The sequence below is a fragment of the Garra rufa genome, chromosome 10, assembly GCF_049309525.1.
Source record: "Garra rufa chromosome 10, GarRuf1.0, whole genome shotgun sequence".
NCBI lineage: Eukaryota > Metazoa > Chordata > Actinopteri > Cypriniformes > Cyprinidae > Garra > Garra rufa.
Window position 1 is genome coordinate 39,681,136 of NC_133370.1, and position 15,561 is coordinate 39,696,696.

The window sequence follows — 15,561 nt, forward strand, 5'->3', positions numbered from 1 at the left end:
TACATCTGCAAGACGTAGTTTGCTCATCTGCAATATGTCTATTGGACGTTTCCTATCATATGTCAAATAGACGTCTATTAGATGTCTTTAAGATGTTTATGAATTGCACAGCAGATGCTTTCCAGATCAAGAGATCTTTAACAGACATCTTGCAGACGTACGTGTGATGTGTGATGTACGTTTTTGACAACCATGTCCTGAGAGTACCTGCACAGTACCACCAGTTGTTCAGGAAATATGGAAAATGCCAAATGGATTTAAGGCTCTATTTCTGCAATTTTTTGGCATATTGGCACCAAACTATGTGTGTGTCATCATCACCCCTAGTTATTTACAGACCAAGTTAAGAGAAAGACTGATCTTAAAATTTAAACAGCAACAACAGAGACAATAACTAATTTAAAACACATGAGGCGAGAAACAAAACAAAATAAGAAAATATGGTTTGGATATAGTGAGGTATGTGTATACCAAAAAGAGGAGGGGACCGCACACTGAACCCTGAGGCACCCTGGTGGTTAGTTGATGTGATTTAGACACTCTTACAAGAAACCTTGGCTATACTCATGAGACAGACTTCAAGGTAGCTCTTGTCTTCCTTTTACCCTACAGACCTGAAGTTGAAGTGGTTTCTGATCATGACTGGCTTTTCTAAGTAGGGGTCATGCTTTTAAATCTATATACATTTGGTTTGAAAAAAAATGGTAAGAAAACACGTTGAATACTAAATTTATTGGAAAGTAGTTTGCTAAATTTTACTTTAATTTGCTTAATTAAATTAGTCAGAGTAGTATTTAGCCAAGCTTTTGCCTTTCTTTAAATAGCTTCTTTAAAATGCATCTTTTTTAGTTTCCATAAATTTATTTCGTCTGCTGATACACATAATCTCATTTCCACTTTTGGAAGCCAAATATCTATCATTTGCCAAGCCGTAAGTGTGTCTGAAGCTTACTGCTGTTGTTTTTCCACCATGTCACAGTCACAGTGATTCAGTGGTTGTCTTATCACTTCTTTGTTCCCAAGAGAATAATGCGACTAATGTAACATTTAAAGAGGCGTAACTCAAATTACTTCCTAATTGTAACTGATCTGTTGGTCAGTCATAAGCTATTGATCGGCCCCTGCCACCATTATCCTGTCTTGAGCAATAGTAATTTGTGCTCAGATTTGCAGATCAGCCAAGCAGGGCAAACATGCTCTAATTTGTTAGGCCAATCTCATGGCACTCAGCATCCCTTTGGTATTCTAGGCAGATAAATAGAAAGACCAGGGTGATAGATTTAATGCCATGGTGTTGATGATTAGTCATTACACTGCTGGTTAGAAGGGGTAAGTATTTAAGGGTCCTGTCAAAGCAGCATTTCACACTCTGCATGCTCACATTTTTAGTATATTTGTCAAGCAGACTAAGCAGACTACTAAAGTGTTTTTCAAACTTTTCAGGCCAAGTGCCACCTTTAATCAAATCAGAGCAAATCAAAACTAAAATTTAATTTGTAGCTGTCCCATCATATCACTTGCTATGATTTTCCAATAAGAGTTTTGTTCACAAAATTTAGGAGTATACACAGGACCACCTGACTATTTGAAATTGAGCTCAGTTTAAGAAGTGCTTTGATAAAGCTTCATATTTCTTTCCACCATAAAAGTGAATTCTCATCTGGTGGGTGAGAATATAACAGTAACACACTTGGCTGCACCTGAAAGCACACAGCATCACCTCTCATCACCTCAGTGTCACATATCCACAAAGACACTCAATGGATGTAGTTGTAAGACCACGGTTTAGATGAACGATGCAGTGGGAAAGTATGTTTTATTGTTGCCTATGCCAGAAACAGTCACAAAGCAACATAAAAGTGCAACTGGGAAGTAAACTCACAAATACGGTATACTTGACTTTTTTATGCATTATTGATATAGATGTGTTTTGATATTTTAATATGTGTGTGTATATACGATATGTATCCATTACATTTTTCAAAAATTAAAGAAAGTTTTTGCAGCCTTTCTATATATAATAATATATAATAATTAAAATATTAAAATTAAACATTGTTCCGAAGGCTGATTACCGAACACGGTTTTTCGTGTTTTTTCCCCCATGTATTTTGCCAATTTTTTTCACTATTGCATAATTATATATATATATATATACTGTATATATTACAAAACAACAATTTAAAACTATGTACTTAACACTAAACATTTTTAACATTCTAGTAGACATTATAGCCTACCAACAAAGCACAATTTAACTTAAAATTAATAAGTTAGTAAAATAATATTCTTTGGCCATTTTTAAGAGCCCCTTCTTGAATCAGGCATGTGTTGTATAATGTACAAATAAATGCAGCCTTGCTGAGCAAAGGATAATAATACATAAAGCAGCAAGTAGCAATTACGGGGCCAAGCACCAAGCACAAGGGAAGCATCAGAACAAGCGCAGGAATGAGTAATTGAAGCCATTTTCAGGTGATTTTAGTCAAAATTGGTGAAAAAACAAACAACCACAGGGAATACAATATACTCAGTTATCACTTTTGACCACAAGGTGGCATTGTCTCAAAACTCTTTTGAATGCTTTCAGGTAATAGTCTCGATGGTTTTTCGTAATGGTACACCAATGGTGTCTAAGATATTGGCAAATGTTTTTTAAGCGCTAAAATGCAACATTGCACAAACCATAAGGCAATGTTTGGTTCCTGTGGCATATTTGGTATTGCTGGACTTGGCAAGGATTCATGAGTCTAAAAAGGTGACTCCCGTGAAAATAAATCGACCACACCCAAAGTTATAACTAAGCATGTGAATTTTACCACTAGGCCCAAAACTTCCCAGGCTCCTTCAGGGCATTATGCTGATAACCCATACATTGTTTTGTAACGATATGTCACTGCGTTCGTAAAATATAGCATTTTACTACAAAATTCAAAATGGCGGATGCCCAAAATGGCTGACATGGGAAAATTGGGTATCATTCGAGTTATAAGCAAAAATAGCCATTTTCCATATCTCCTGACCACTAGGTGGCACTGCGCTGAAACACTGCAGGTAGCCTCAGGTCATGCTTGTTATAACACACACCAAGTTCTCAATACGCCTAACTGTTGCCGAGACATAGCCTCATATCCATTTTTGCGTGCTTTTCGTAGAATTTGAAAAAGTAGGTTTTACAAACTATTAAATATAGAAAAAAACTAAATCTTACGATTTTTGAATTGTGGACTTCATTCGACTCGGCATGACCCATGGATTCATAGAAAAAAAGATGATTTTGTGCCTTACGGTTCAAAAGCTATTAGCATAAAGAAAGTGAAACATTGGACAAGTGGTGGCGCTAGAGAGTTTGAGTTAGAGACTCCAAACTTACTATGGTTAATGTTGAGACTGTCCTCTATCAGTGGGCCAAATTTTACAACTTTCCCGCAAGCGGTTCTATGAGCTGCCATAGACTCAAAAGCGGAAGAAATGGAAGAATAAGAATGGCAAGGGATACAATAGGTGCCATCGCACCTTCGGTGCTTGGCCCCTAATAAATGTATTAATAGAGCTGTTGTAATGATTATTATCATTATTTTTTATTATCATTACTTTTTTATTTTATTTTACAGAACAACAGTAAAATTACAATGCTAACAATGCTAAATTACAATGCCACAAGAAGACTACTAAGAAGACTCAGTACTACTTTTTTCTGACAACAGCAGATTCTCATTACGCTGTTTCAGCGCAGATTTTCCTTGTGCTTTGGACTTCGAACCCTGGCTAACGAGCTTGTGCAGCGCTGTCAGAATAAATACAATTTGTGCGTGTATTAGACAACATAACGTTCTGTAGATTATTTACTAATAGTTTAAGGCCATTTTGCGATTTCAGTCATCATACAGTAACCAGCAACAACCACCCCTTTCTCTTCTCATCGAAGACATACAATGCGGTTCTAAACAGTCTGTTGCTGTTGGTCCTTGTATTGATTTTTGCGTCTTTCTCTGACAGTTTTAAATGCTTCCACACTGCCGACATGTTTGCTGCATTAGTGCGTGCCTCTATTTGATCGCGTCATGTCATTGTTCAGTATAATTCATTCAGCCTTTTCGCCGAACACTTTCTGTTTCTGAACATTTGGTGCATCTCTAAAATGAACCTCTGATGCTAATTCTCCAATTTTCTCTTCTCTCCTTTAGCCGTTGAAGCTGCATTGTGAGGTTTGCAGTATAGTGTCCAGCTCTGGCCAGATGCTGGGGCGTGAAGCTGGAGCTGAGATTGACCAGTCCTCCTGCATATGGAGAATGAACAACGCACCCACACGCGGCTTTGAGAGGGACGTGGGCCGCAGGACAGACCTGAGAGTGGTGTCTCACACTAGTGTTCCTCTGCTAATTCAAAAACCCCAGAACTTTTTTGGCCAAGGGAACGAGACCGTCTATGTGGTGTGGGGACCCTTGCGCAACATGAGGCAGGATGGCAAGGGCATTGTGTACAACATGCTGCGGCAAGCGGTGGAAAACTACCCACATGCGCGCATCTACGTCACCACAGAAGACCGCATGAATTACTGCGACACTGTTTTCAAGAAGGAGACGGGCAAAGACAGGTGAGAGCGCTGTAACCACCGTCACCTGTTTGTGATGCACTGTGCGTATGACGGCAGTAGTAAATCTGGCCTAGATTCTAAACATTAAACATCTTTAGTTGTAACTGTACAGTAGAACTTTAACTCACAGGTTCCAAGAAGTGGCTTGTATCTGTGGGTTGTGCGCCATTCAGAACTTAATTGAGAATGCCTCCATTTTATTTTTAATTGAAATTTAATTGAGGTATGGATAATTGATATTCAGATGAATAATTAATGGAAGTAAAATTGAATTTAACTGAATTTAACTAAATTAAAATTCAAGGACCTTCATTTTTTTGGATGTAGCACTCCTTTTTTACATTGTACATGAAAAGACCTTAATATTCCTCATCTATGATGAACATATTTTTCATTTTTATATTAAAATTTAGTTTTATGGGGTAACGCCCATAAAATATAATTATTATAATAATGTATGGCGCCTGGAATTGGAAATGGAAGAATTTTGTATCATTATTTACATAAAAAAACTGCTTAAGTGCATAATAATATTTATAAAGCTTTTATTCAAGTCAAGTTCATGGGATGAAACTGACATGTGGAAATATCAACCTCCCGCTCTCTCTGTTGAAACCAACACAAAAGTGACTTAAACTGCAATTCATCGACTGGCCGCTAGAGACTGGCTGCAAAAGGGAGTCAATACCATGTTAAAATGCCCAACTTTACAGCAGAAAAAAATATGTTTACAGCCTGGTACAAAAAGTGGTTTTGGTCTATATAGCCAATTTCACCCTTCATGTCAACTGTGAGGGGGGTGAATTTTTTTTGTAACTCATCCGTTTAAGTTATACTAAGCCCTAAATTTCTGCATAATTGAGGGCGTGGCCACTTGAGTGACAGAGGGATTGCCGCTGCTGTCACCACTGTCGCGCTAGGCGGGCGTGGTTTCAGCAACCAGCTCCACCCATGTCCCGCCTCTTTGCCCATTTTCAAATTATCCGGGAGTGACGCACGATGACGCGATTCCAAGATAGCGACAGCCGAATTCCGCCTACTATGAGCTTCAGAATTGCTCTTCAGAAACCTACGGGTGACGTCACGGACACTACATCCATATTTTTTTTTACAGTCTATGGGAAATATGCAGGAAAAAACAAACACAAAACTATATTAAGTCAGTATATTAAGTTCCTTAAAATCAGTTAAAATCAATTTTTATGTTAGCTTGTAAAATATCATATGGTGCAACTGCTCAAAGAAGTATCTTTATCTATTAAGAAAAGTTGATGTTGCTTATTGAGAGAAAAATCATGAAGTAGGACAGTAAATTTATTAAGTCTCTTAAAATTGGATTTTAATTTTTTTTTTAGGTTGTAAAACATAATATGGTGAAACTGCACAAACAAGTAATTATATTTACTAATTAATAAAATATGATGTTGGTTATCGCTTATTAATATTTGAAATAGTTTTGTCAACTGAGGTAATGTGGTGTAACCAACTTGTGGAAACAGGTAATATTAATACAATAATATTAATAAGTCTCTTGAAATCAACTTTTTTATCTTAGGTTGTAAAATGTCTTATGGTGAAACTGCTTAAAGAAGTAAATATATTTATCACTTAATAAAAAGTGATATTAATCATTACTTATTAATATTTTAGAAAAAAAAAGTCCACCAATGTCATGTGGTGCAACTAACTTGCAGAAACCTGGATTAAAAAAATCAGGAGACAGGGAAGTATATTAAGTCTCTTAAAATTAGATTTTCATTTTAGGTTGTAAAATATCACATGGTGCAACTGCCCAAACAAGTAATTATATTTACTATTTAATAAAAGGTGATGTTGGTTATTGCTTATTATTATTTGAAGAAGTTAGGTCCACCAAGGTCATGTGGTGCAACCAACTTGTGAAAACAGGAAATTATGTTAATTAATAAGTGTCTTGAAATCAATTTTATATGTTAGGTTGTAAAATGTCATATGATGCAACTGCTCAAACAAGTAATTATATTTATTATATTTATTAATAAAAGGCCATAGTCAATGGTTGCATCACATGACATTTTTTCATTAAATTAAAACTTTTGTTGAAAAAGTTTCAAAACCGTTATGCGTGTTTTTGAATAGTTAAAATCATTCATAAATATTGTTTGAAACTTTTTAAAAAGTTTTTATAGGCCTTTCTGGCAGACATAGATAAATTGATTGAGATTATGCTCCAACGTGAATCCTAGAATGACAGTTGTACTTTCCATCATGTTTCATCGCATTCATCTGAAGACAACATGTTCTTTTCCTCTTTAGATGTTAAGTACAAATAGCTGTAGCCTTCTTAAAAATGGCACTTCGGTAACTCAATGTTCTCAGGAAGGCAAAGTAGGTAAAATCTTCCTTGTGTTGTTGTCAACATCCCAGCGGTACCAAAGGTGAGATGTCGTCAGAAGAAATCAATGGACTCTCAAGGTTATTTGAGTTCTGAAGTGCACTCGCTGTGTGCTAATGAGTCTGGCACACTGTGCGCTCATAGCGCAGGAATTAATCAGCTGTTGATATTACTCATTACAGTCATCAGACCATAACATAACACCCTCATGAATGTTTCATTTGAAGTTGAGCGCTCACAAAGTCAGCAGGTTCACTGTTACTCTCTAAAAAGTCTCCAAAAAATCTCTATTTCATGGAGAGGCTTAGATTACATTTGATCAGTCTGACTGAAATGCTGCGATAGTTCTGCCTTTCAAGAGTAATCCCCACATGATAGCCCTAATGCTGTTGTGTTATAGCACAGATAAGAGATATTCCTAAGGAGGGCTGGAGAGGATTATCCTTTATCCTACATCAATTCCGTTAGAGGAAAAGCAAGCAGATAGTGATGTCTCTAACAGTGTGCTGCAGTTTGTATATCCGGTAGGTGAGATGCGGCCATTTACCGCATAGAGAAGAGTCGCTTATAGTGTGACTGAATGCATGGCCATGAGCAGATGTGTGTGTAATGTCAGTAATAAATCAGCCTTAATAGAGCAGATCGGCATGTCAGGAAACAGTTGGCAGCAAAGCCTTTGTTTTGAATCACATTTTCCGAGTAGCTTCACTTACAGACAACACCTGCGATCGGACAGTGTAGTTGAAAAGCACCAAATTCTCGCTAATACAGCCTAAAATCCCAGAAAACTGTGGGATTTTTTAAAAAGAGCTTAAATGCATGTGAATGCAGTGATCTCAGAAATAACAGATGATACATAAGAAATCTTAAAAATAAAATATTTAGTTATTTCTCCTGTGGAAATCAGATCATTTGACCTTTTTTATGACAAAACAAGGTTATAATTCAAATTACACCACATTACATTTTTAGAGAGAGTTTTAGTATTTAATGGTATAAATGTTTTTAATTGTGTGAAACCAACACGAATACAAAGTGTGTAGTTATACTGTAGGCATATCTTTCCAATAAGCTTATTGTAGGTTGGAAGTAAAAGATTTTCCAATTTCTGTTTAATTGCATAACTGAATGTGGTCGAAAAAGTTTTTGCTTTTTCTTTATCTTGGACACACTTATTATTCTCTCTCGTTATTTGATGATGATGTTGGAAAGACTTAAAAAGTGACATCTAGCAGTGGCAAAACTGCTGATTTTCTCTTGCATTAGATGTTTCAGTCGTTCAAATGCATGTGTGCATTATTATTTATCTCTATGTATTATTTGAGTTTCAGTTTTCACATTGTTCACACCTAAATCCAGTTTTGAATACCTGTCAGATACTGAAAGAATCCCAAGAGTACATCAGAACATCCATTTCTGTCTCATTAGTCCAGTGTGATCCATCAATCAGAGGTCAACAGTGTGAACCAGCAGGGGAAGCGAATGAAAGACACTCCATTATTCTGAGTGTCAGACATCCACCCATCTGATTGTTAGCGGCAATGACATTTCAGATATGTGTGATGACAGCTCTAATGTAGCACATGATGAATGAAAGCTTAAGGATTCCAGGAGAATGATTGTGCTCCGTTTGAGCAATTGTGTTCTCTCCTGATACTGTACTGTTAAGTGAAAGCAATCTGAGGCTGATTGTCAGTTCTAACAGTAGACGTTACAAAAATCCCTGTTTAATCAGGCTTAAGAGAGGAAGTAAACAACAAGTTCTATATCGCATTTGAAATAACACACCACTTACACTAAACCTAACCAAAAGCAAACGTAAAGTAACAAAGCATTAGCTGATACAACTATGCCATTTTCGCTTGCTTCTATAAGTCTTTGAGCTCTTTATTCACGATTTGTGTTTCACAGGACTGTACCCAAGCGCTCCGAATAAAAGTTATTGGTGTTTTACTATCACTAGTGTTAATTTCAGTTGGATTGTATAGGAACATTTTTGGGAATGCAAAATTGTAGGAAGAGGCACGTCTTTTCAATAAGCCTACTGTAGATTGGAAATAAAGGTGGGTAAAAAAAAAAAAGGACAAATTATGTGAAAATTTGTGATTTTCTGATTAATTCAACTGATATATGGCCAATGGACAATATATATTAAATTATTGGCATCAGCTGATAAGTTTTTATAGTTGGCTGATGTGTCCAAAGTAGGACTTTTATTTTGACAGTGCTGAAAACACCAGTGCTAGTTCTCTGTCTTCATTGGTTTACTGTCTCAGTTGATCAGATTTGACTAATATATTATTGGATAGAACTATTAAACAAAGTAAACATTATATAAAAAACTGTTATTAGCAACAGAAAGTCAAACATTATAATTCTTTCTCATCTACTGTCAGCATTTAACAAATTGCATTTGTATCACTAAAAGTCTTTAAATATAATAAATACCAGTGCATTTCTAGACTGCATAAAACCAAATGCTCATATCTATATTTCTTTTTTCTGAAAAGTACTATAAGATTACAGATTCAAGAAGCTGCCATCTAAACTTTGAATCCATTTAATAGATAGGCCTATATATACAATATATACTATATATTTACAATTCGAACCTTTTGTTGTGTGCTCGTCATTTTACCGAGGACTGCTTCTCTAATCTTGGCGAGTTCAACTCTGGATTCGCTAAACGCTTAACCATGAAAGAAAAGTCCGTACCTTCTTTATTTGGACCAACAAGCGTTTCCGAACCACAACCTGTAAGTACAATTGATACGTTATATGTACATTTTCAACTGAGTGCTTAAAATATAAATTTTTTTGTGCTAATATGTGATACCTAGTGCAGCTTTAGGTTTCCAGGTAATCCACGATATTACAGTCTTACTGAAATAGTTCTGATAATTCGCTGTGAACTCACTATTTTCTAAGAATGTGTTGATTAATGTAGACTGTCGTTGTAATTACTTCGTTAAATAATAAAGAATGTAGACATATTTTGGTTTACAAACAGTATTATTTCATCAGTTAGTCATTTTAGCACTCAGCTAACATATCCACCATAATTGTTTCGTGAAGTGTTTCGTTTTTCTTTCACACATTGTATACTGAAAGACCAATCAGAGCATAGAAGGGAGGGGTTTACAGACCTTACGTTCAGATCTGCTTCAAACGAATCATTTCAAAATCATTGCAGAATGATTCTAATATTAAACGTATATTCTGAGAAAATTACAATGTTTTCTGACTTTAGATGCATTTAAATCTGCTGTAGGGGACTCCAACACAATATTAGGACACTTTAAAATACCATATGACCTGCTTTAAATTAAATATTGTGATATATCACCATTAGCCACCCTGCTATTGCATGCTGTATTCTTTCCGTATATTTAGCTATTTATAGTTACCTTTGTGTGCACAGTGATTCTTGTGTCAGGTCTACTGAAAACTAGTCAGGTGATGAGTGTCATGACAACAGCAAGTGACTCTAATGCATTTCATTAGCATAGAACCAAAAACTTTAAGGTTAAAACTTTAACATTATGCTTTTGCAGCCTTGCGAGAACTGATATATTTCCTTTGGGAAATGCAAATTCATCTTTGTTTAAAATGTCCTTTGAAGTCAGGGTTTCAGGGAGTCAGGGAGTACAGTTACTGTATAAAGAAAATGCTGTGCAGTAAACAAAGATTGAGCATTTCTGACTTGGTGCTACATAATTATACTAGGCATGTGTTTTGGTGTATCCCTGTGAGCAGGACACTGTTCTCTTTTTGAGACAGGGCATATCGGACGAGTTTAATTAGCATCATTGCGCAGAGTGGAATGAGACAAGCATCTGTACTGCAGGAACTACACAGTCCTCTGACTCACTAATCCATGCAATTAAATATTCACTTTCTCAAATCATGGTCTGATTGATTAAGAGCTTGCTCTTTTTGAGCTGTATATGGATTAGCTGGTGAATTTCAGATTCTTAATTAGCTTAGAGTTAGTAGAGAAATTGCTCATTTTTCAAGTACGATTTAGTCTTTGCATGCATATTTTTGAGTAAATTTCAGTGGATTTAATTAAAATCTGCTGAAGTCAATGATATAATTAAGTGCATTAATAAATGTAAAACATTTGAATTTATGGTAACACTGTACATTATGGTTCATTAGTTAACCACATTAGTTAACATGGACTAATAATGAACAATACTTCTACAGCATTTATTAATCTTATTTTATGTTAAGTTCAGCATTTACTAATTCATTATTAAAGAGTAGGCCAATTCAAAAGAAATGTGAAAGCAAGTTTGTTTTGCTTTAATTTGCCAAAAGATGATGATGTGAAGAATCAGTGGGTTTTTTTCTTGATACCACAGCAATACAATTCAAACCTTTTGCTGTGTGCTTATCATTATTATTATTACCGAGGACTGTTTCTCTAATCTTGGCTTTTATCTTCTTTGGCTTCTAATCTTCTTTATTTGGACTAACAATTGTCTCCAAAGCACAACCTGTAAGTACGATTGATATGTTATGTGTACATTTTTAAGTGAGTCCTCAAAATATCAGGTTTTTTTTGTGATAATATGTGATGTATACCTGGTGCAGCTTTAGGTTTAAAGTTTTAGGTTTAAACATAATTACTAGCTTCATTTTGTTCAATTAACTTAATAGATGGTGAATCACTGAAATACATTACTACAACAAAATAATATATGGTTTGCTAAGTTAACCCATTTGTGCCCAAATTTTTCTAAATGGTTTCATGCATATAGTTGTGTTAATAGTGTCCTATGTTATTTTTCCAAGGTTTTTGTTATATACTATAGTTGCCGGTGGGCAAATATGTTGTATGCACCCCTTCAGTGTCAAATTTGAATAGGAAGAGAACATTTGGCATCTAACTCAAAATAACTGTTTTCAACATCCTGCTGAAAAAGAAAACAGCTAAAACAAGCCTAAACTGGTTGGCTGGTCTTAGCAGGTTTAAGCTGTAAGTAGTTGGTATTTAGCTTGTCTTCCAGCCTGGCTAGGGTGGTCAGGCTGGTTTAAGATGGTTGTTCCAGCTGGTCTCCAAGCCAGACCAGCTAAGGAAGTGGCCAAAACCCATCTAAAACCAGCCTGCTGACCAACTAAAACCAGGCTGGATTACCATCTAAAACCAGCCTTAATTGATTTGCTGGTTTTAGATGGTTTAAAATGGAAGTAGCTGGTTTTAGCTGGTTGTTCCAGTTGGTCTCCCAGCCTGACCAGCTAAGAAAGTGTCAAAAACCCCTCTAAAACCAGCCTGATGACCAGCTACGACCAGCTAAAACCAAGGTGGATTATAAACTAAATCCAGCCTAAGATGGTTGGCTGGTCTTAACTGGTTTAAGCTGGAAGTAACTGGTTTTATCTGGTCTCCCAGCCTGACCAGCTAAGATCAGCCTGACCATCTTAGAAAGTGGCCAAATCTCCTCTAAAACCAGCCTGCTGACCAGCTAAGACCAAGCTGGCCAACAGTATAAGCTAAAACCAGCCTAAGATGGTTGGCTGGTCTTAACTGGTTTAAGCTGGAAGTAGCTGGTTTCCCAGCCTGACCAGCTAAGATCAGCCTGACTAGCTAAGAAAGTGGCCAAAACTCCTCTAAAACCAGCCTGCTGACCAGCTATAACCAGCTAAGACCAAGGTGGATTATCAGCTAAAACCATCCTAAGATGGTTGGCTGGTCTTAGCTGGTTTAAGATGGAAGTAGCTGGTTTCAGCTGGTCTCCCAGTCTGTCTTTAGCTGGCTGTTCCAGCTGGTCTCCCAGCCTGACCAGCTAAAAAAGTGGCTAAAATCCCTCTAAAACCAGCCTGCTAACCAGCTATGACCAGCTAAAACCAGACTAGATGGTCAGATGAAACCAGCCAACCAGCTTACGATGATATTAGCTGTTTTTGTTCAGCAGGGAAGTTCAATCTTTATTCATTAACAAATGTATTATGTATAAAAGTTGAAGTACATTCGATGGAAACACAAAAAAGCTGCCTCTAGTTTATAATCTCTTGAATATAAAAACACAGCAGACAACAAATCCATTTGTCTTAAAGTGGTGGAACATAGTGCAATACAAATTGCAGCCATTGTGTTGCCACAACAGGGCATTTTGTATCAAAAAGTTCAATGAAAATAAATAAATAAAAAAACATATATATACTGTATATGGTGCTTGCCCTGACAAAACTTGGTACATGAGGTTAGCATGATTAGCATGTTGCTAGCATGATGCTAACATGTTTCTAACAAGAACAAGACGACTATAAACTGCGACAACTATAGTTTCCAGTAGGTTTATCATTAATTACTAGATTATTTATTGCATTAATGTGGATCCTTTAAATTTTTAATAAATTGTAAATAACTGCTAATATGCCCTTACTATATGTTAAGTTAATCAGTAGCTAGTGTGTTCATACTTAACTAATGCATAATTCTTGACCCTACCAAGCAGGGTACTAAATCTTTTCTGCAGTATGTGTATGCTTCCTAGCTTTCTATTTCTTTTATCCTTTTTTTATGTTATTCTGACCTTTCTCCCTCTGCTTTCATTATCCTTTATTTCTCCCCTCATTCTTGCCTCCTCAACCTTTCCATGTCCCCTCACAGGCTGTGTGTTAACTTTTGTGCAATCTCTGTACCTGAACAGCACCTGCAGTGCATTAGGCTAGGCAGGATCTTCCAGACTGAGTTCTTTTATCTTAAATGTCGCACATTTACCGGTTTGCTGTCATGCTGTGTGTGGGGGTGGCCTGGTAAACTATGTGCAGATAACAGCCGACAGCCCTCCTAAATCACACTGTCACATTACCTTGTTGCCATGATAGTCCTGTTGACCTCTGTGTTGACACACACACAGGGTGCTAAGTCACTGCAGATATTACCGATAATCTGAGACTCCATTTTGTGGGTTGTTCACTTTTCTTGTCCACCATTTTACCTGTTACATGTTTATAATCACTTTATTACAACCTTATTATACCGTGATATTTAGTTGTAATTTTTGAGTGTATCTTGTTTGAGTTATTATCTTAAGTCCGTTACAGTGTACTAAACAGTTGTTCTAGCGTCAATAAGCAACAATTTTAGCAATGAGACAAACACTTTTAACAATACTACCACAAGCCGACTATTAACAATAATATTCTCCCGTTAATAATTGAGGTACAACATTAAACAAGCAAAAATCAATATAGCATCAAAACTGTTCCATGCATTGTGTATTTCAGCTAAATTAACTTTCTGTTATTTTTGTAACTAATGATACGTGACCACTGGTTGCTTTATGTTGCATCATTCACTTTAAATTTTAAAACCATGCCCTTCCTGCTGTCAATGAAACTCTTTTTATATTGGATATATGTTGATGTGTGTGCATGTGTACATTTTCCAAAGTGTGGAGGGAAGATTAACATATTGATTATGTTTCAGATATGGTACTGTTGTCCATCAATTTACATTGTAATGATGCTTCCAAACTCATACTGTTGTGAATTGGTCTGTTTTAAACTGAAAGACGGAAAACAGATGTTTTCTCATGCTGAGAGACAAGGAGATGTATGTATGCGAGAAAATGTCATAGAAGGTGTTAAAAGAAATGACACACCGGATAAGAATTGCTCCTTTTTTTCTCTGCTTTTATTTGAGCTCCTTAAGATGAGGCATGTTACACCAGAACATTCTCCTGCTGTTTACTGATGCTGTCATAGACTATTTTTGCGGAATGACAGCATTTAATGAATTTAATTCATTTAATGAATTTTTAAGTCGCAAATAAATCCATACACTTTTGGTTTTAACATTAGTATTGTGTGATAACCATTTTATAAAAGCAATAAGGTACTCGAGGCATGCTGTATTGTGAATAAGTCATGGCCTTTATTGCTTACAGATGCTAATTTGATAATAGTTAGCACATTTAGGATTTCATAGTTAGCTAATTTAAAGAAATGAAACCATATTGTAAAATGTTATTTTATTAAAATTGTAAGTTTATTTAGCACATTTCATTCACAGTGTAATTCAGATGCATAAGGAATAAACATAACAAAAGCAAAGAATAGAAATAGATCAAAAAAATTTTAAATGAAAGAATAAAGAATAAAAAAGAAAGATACATAAGATACAGTTTTACCACTTCTAGGAGATCTACTTATAAACAGTTAAACACACTTTTGAAAAAAGATGTGGGGAGTATGTCAAGGGAACTGGTTGATGTTTATAGATGCTGGTGACTTTACCATCAGTTACCTCAAAATCAGACATAGTGACTAATTTCTCAATTTGTTGTGCCTAAGCCTGTCTGACATCAGCGTAGCACAAGGACATGCTGATCGCCTTTCAGGTATTATTGATCTTCTCAGAAAAAAGGAAGCAAACTGATTGCATTTGCTTTTGGAGAGTAGTTCACTAGGAATGTGACTTGGGGGGTTGTTAGTCTATAGTCTACAGTAGAAAAAATAGTGCAGATGCTGTTTAAGTATCTGTTTATAATGTTGAAAGCACATTGAAAGCATGAAGGTTGTCTTTTTAGAAATTAATAGAGAACTAGTTTTGTTTTCTACCACATGGGCTCAGCTT

The 15,561-nt window shown here is 36.0% G+C and overlaps 1 protein-coding gene across 1 annotated transcript in view; it reads left to right on the forward strand.

The window, feature by feature from the left end:
• The first annotated feature begins 4,184 nt into the window (after nucleotides 1–4,184).
• st6galnac3 (ST6 (alpha-N-acetyl-neuraminyl-2,3-beta-galactosyl-1,3)-N-acetylgalactosaminide alpha-2,6-sialyltransferase 3) overlaps nucleotides 4,185–15,561 on the forward strand; it is a 37,627-nt gene continuing 26,250 nt past the window's right edge. Inside the window, exon 1 of the mRNA XM_073849801.1 lies at nucleotides 4,185–4,597. Coding sequence (XP_073705902.1) covers nucleotides 4,239–4,597 — 359 coding nt within the window. The 5' untranslated portion in view covers nucleotides 4,185–4,238. The remainder of the gene's footprint in view (nucleotides 4,598–15,561) is intronic.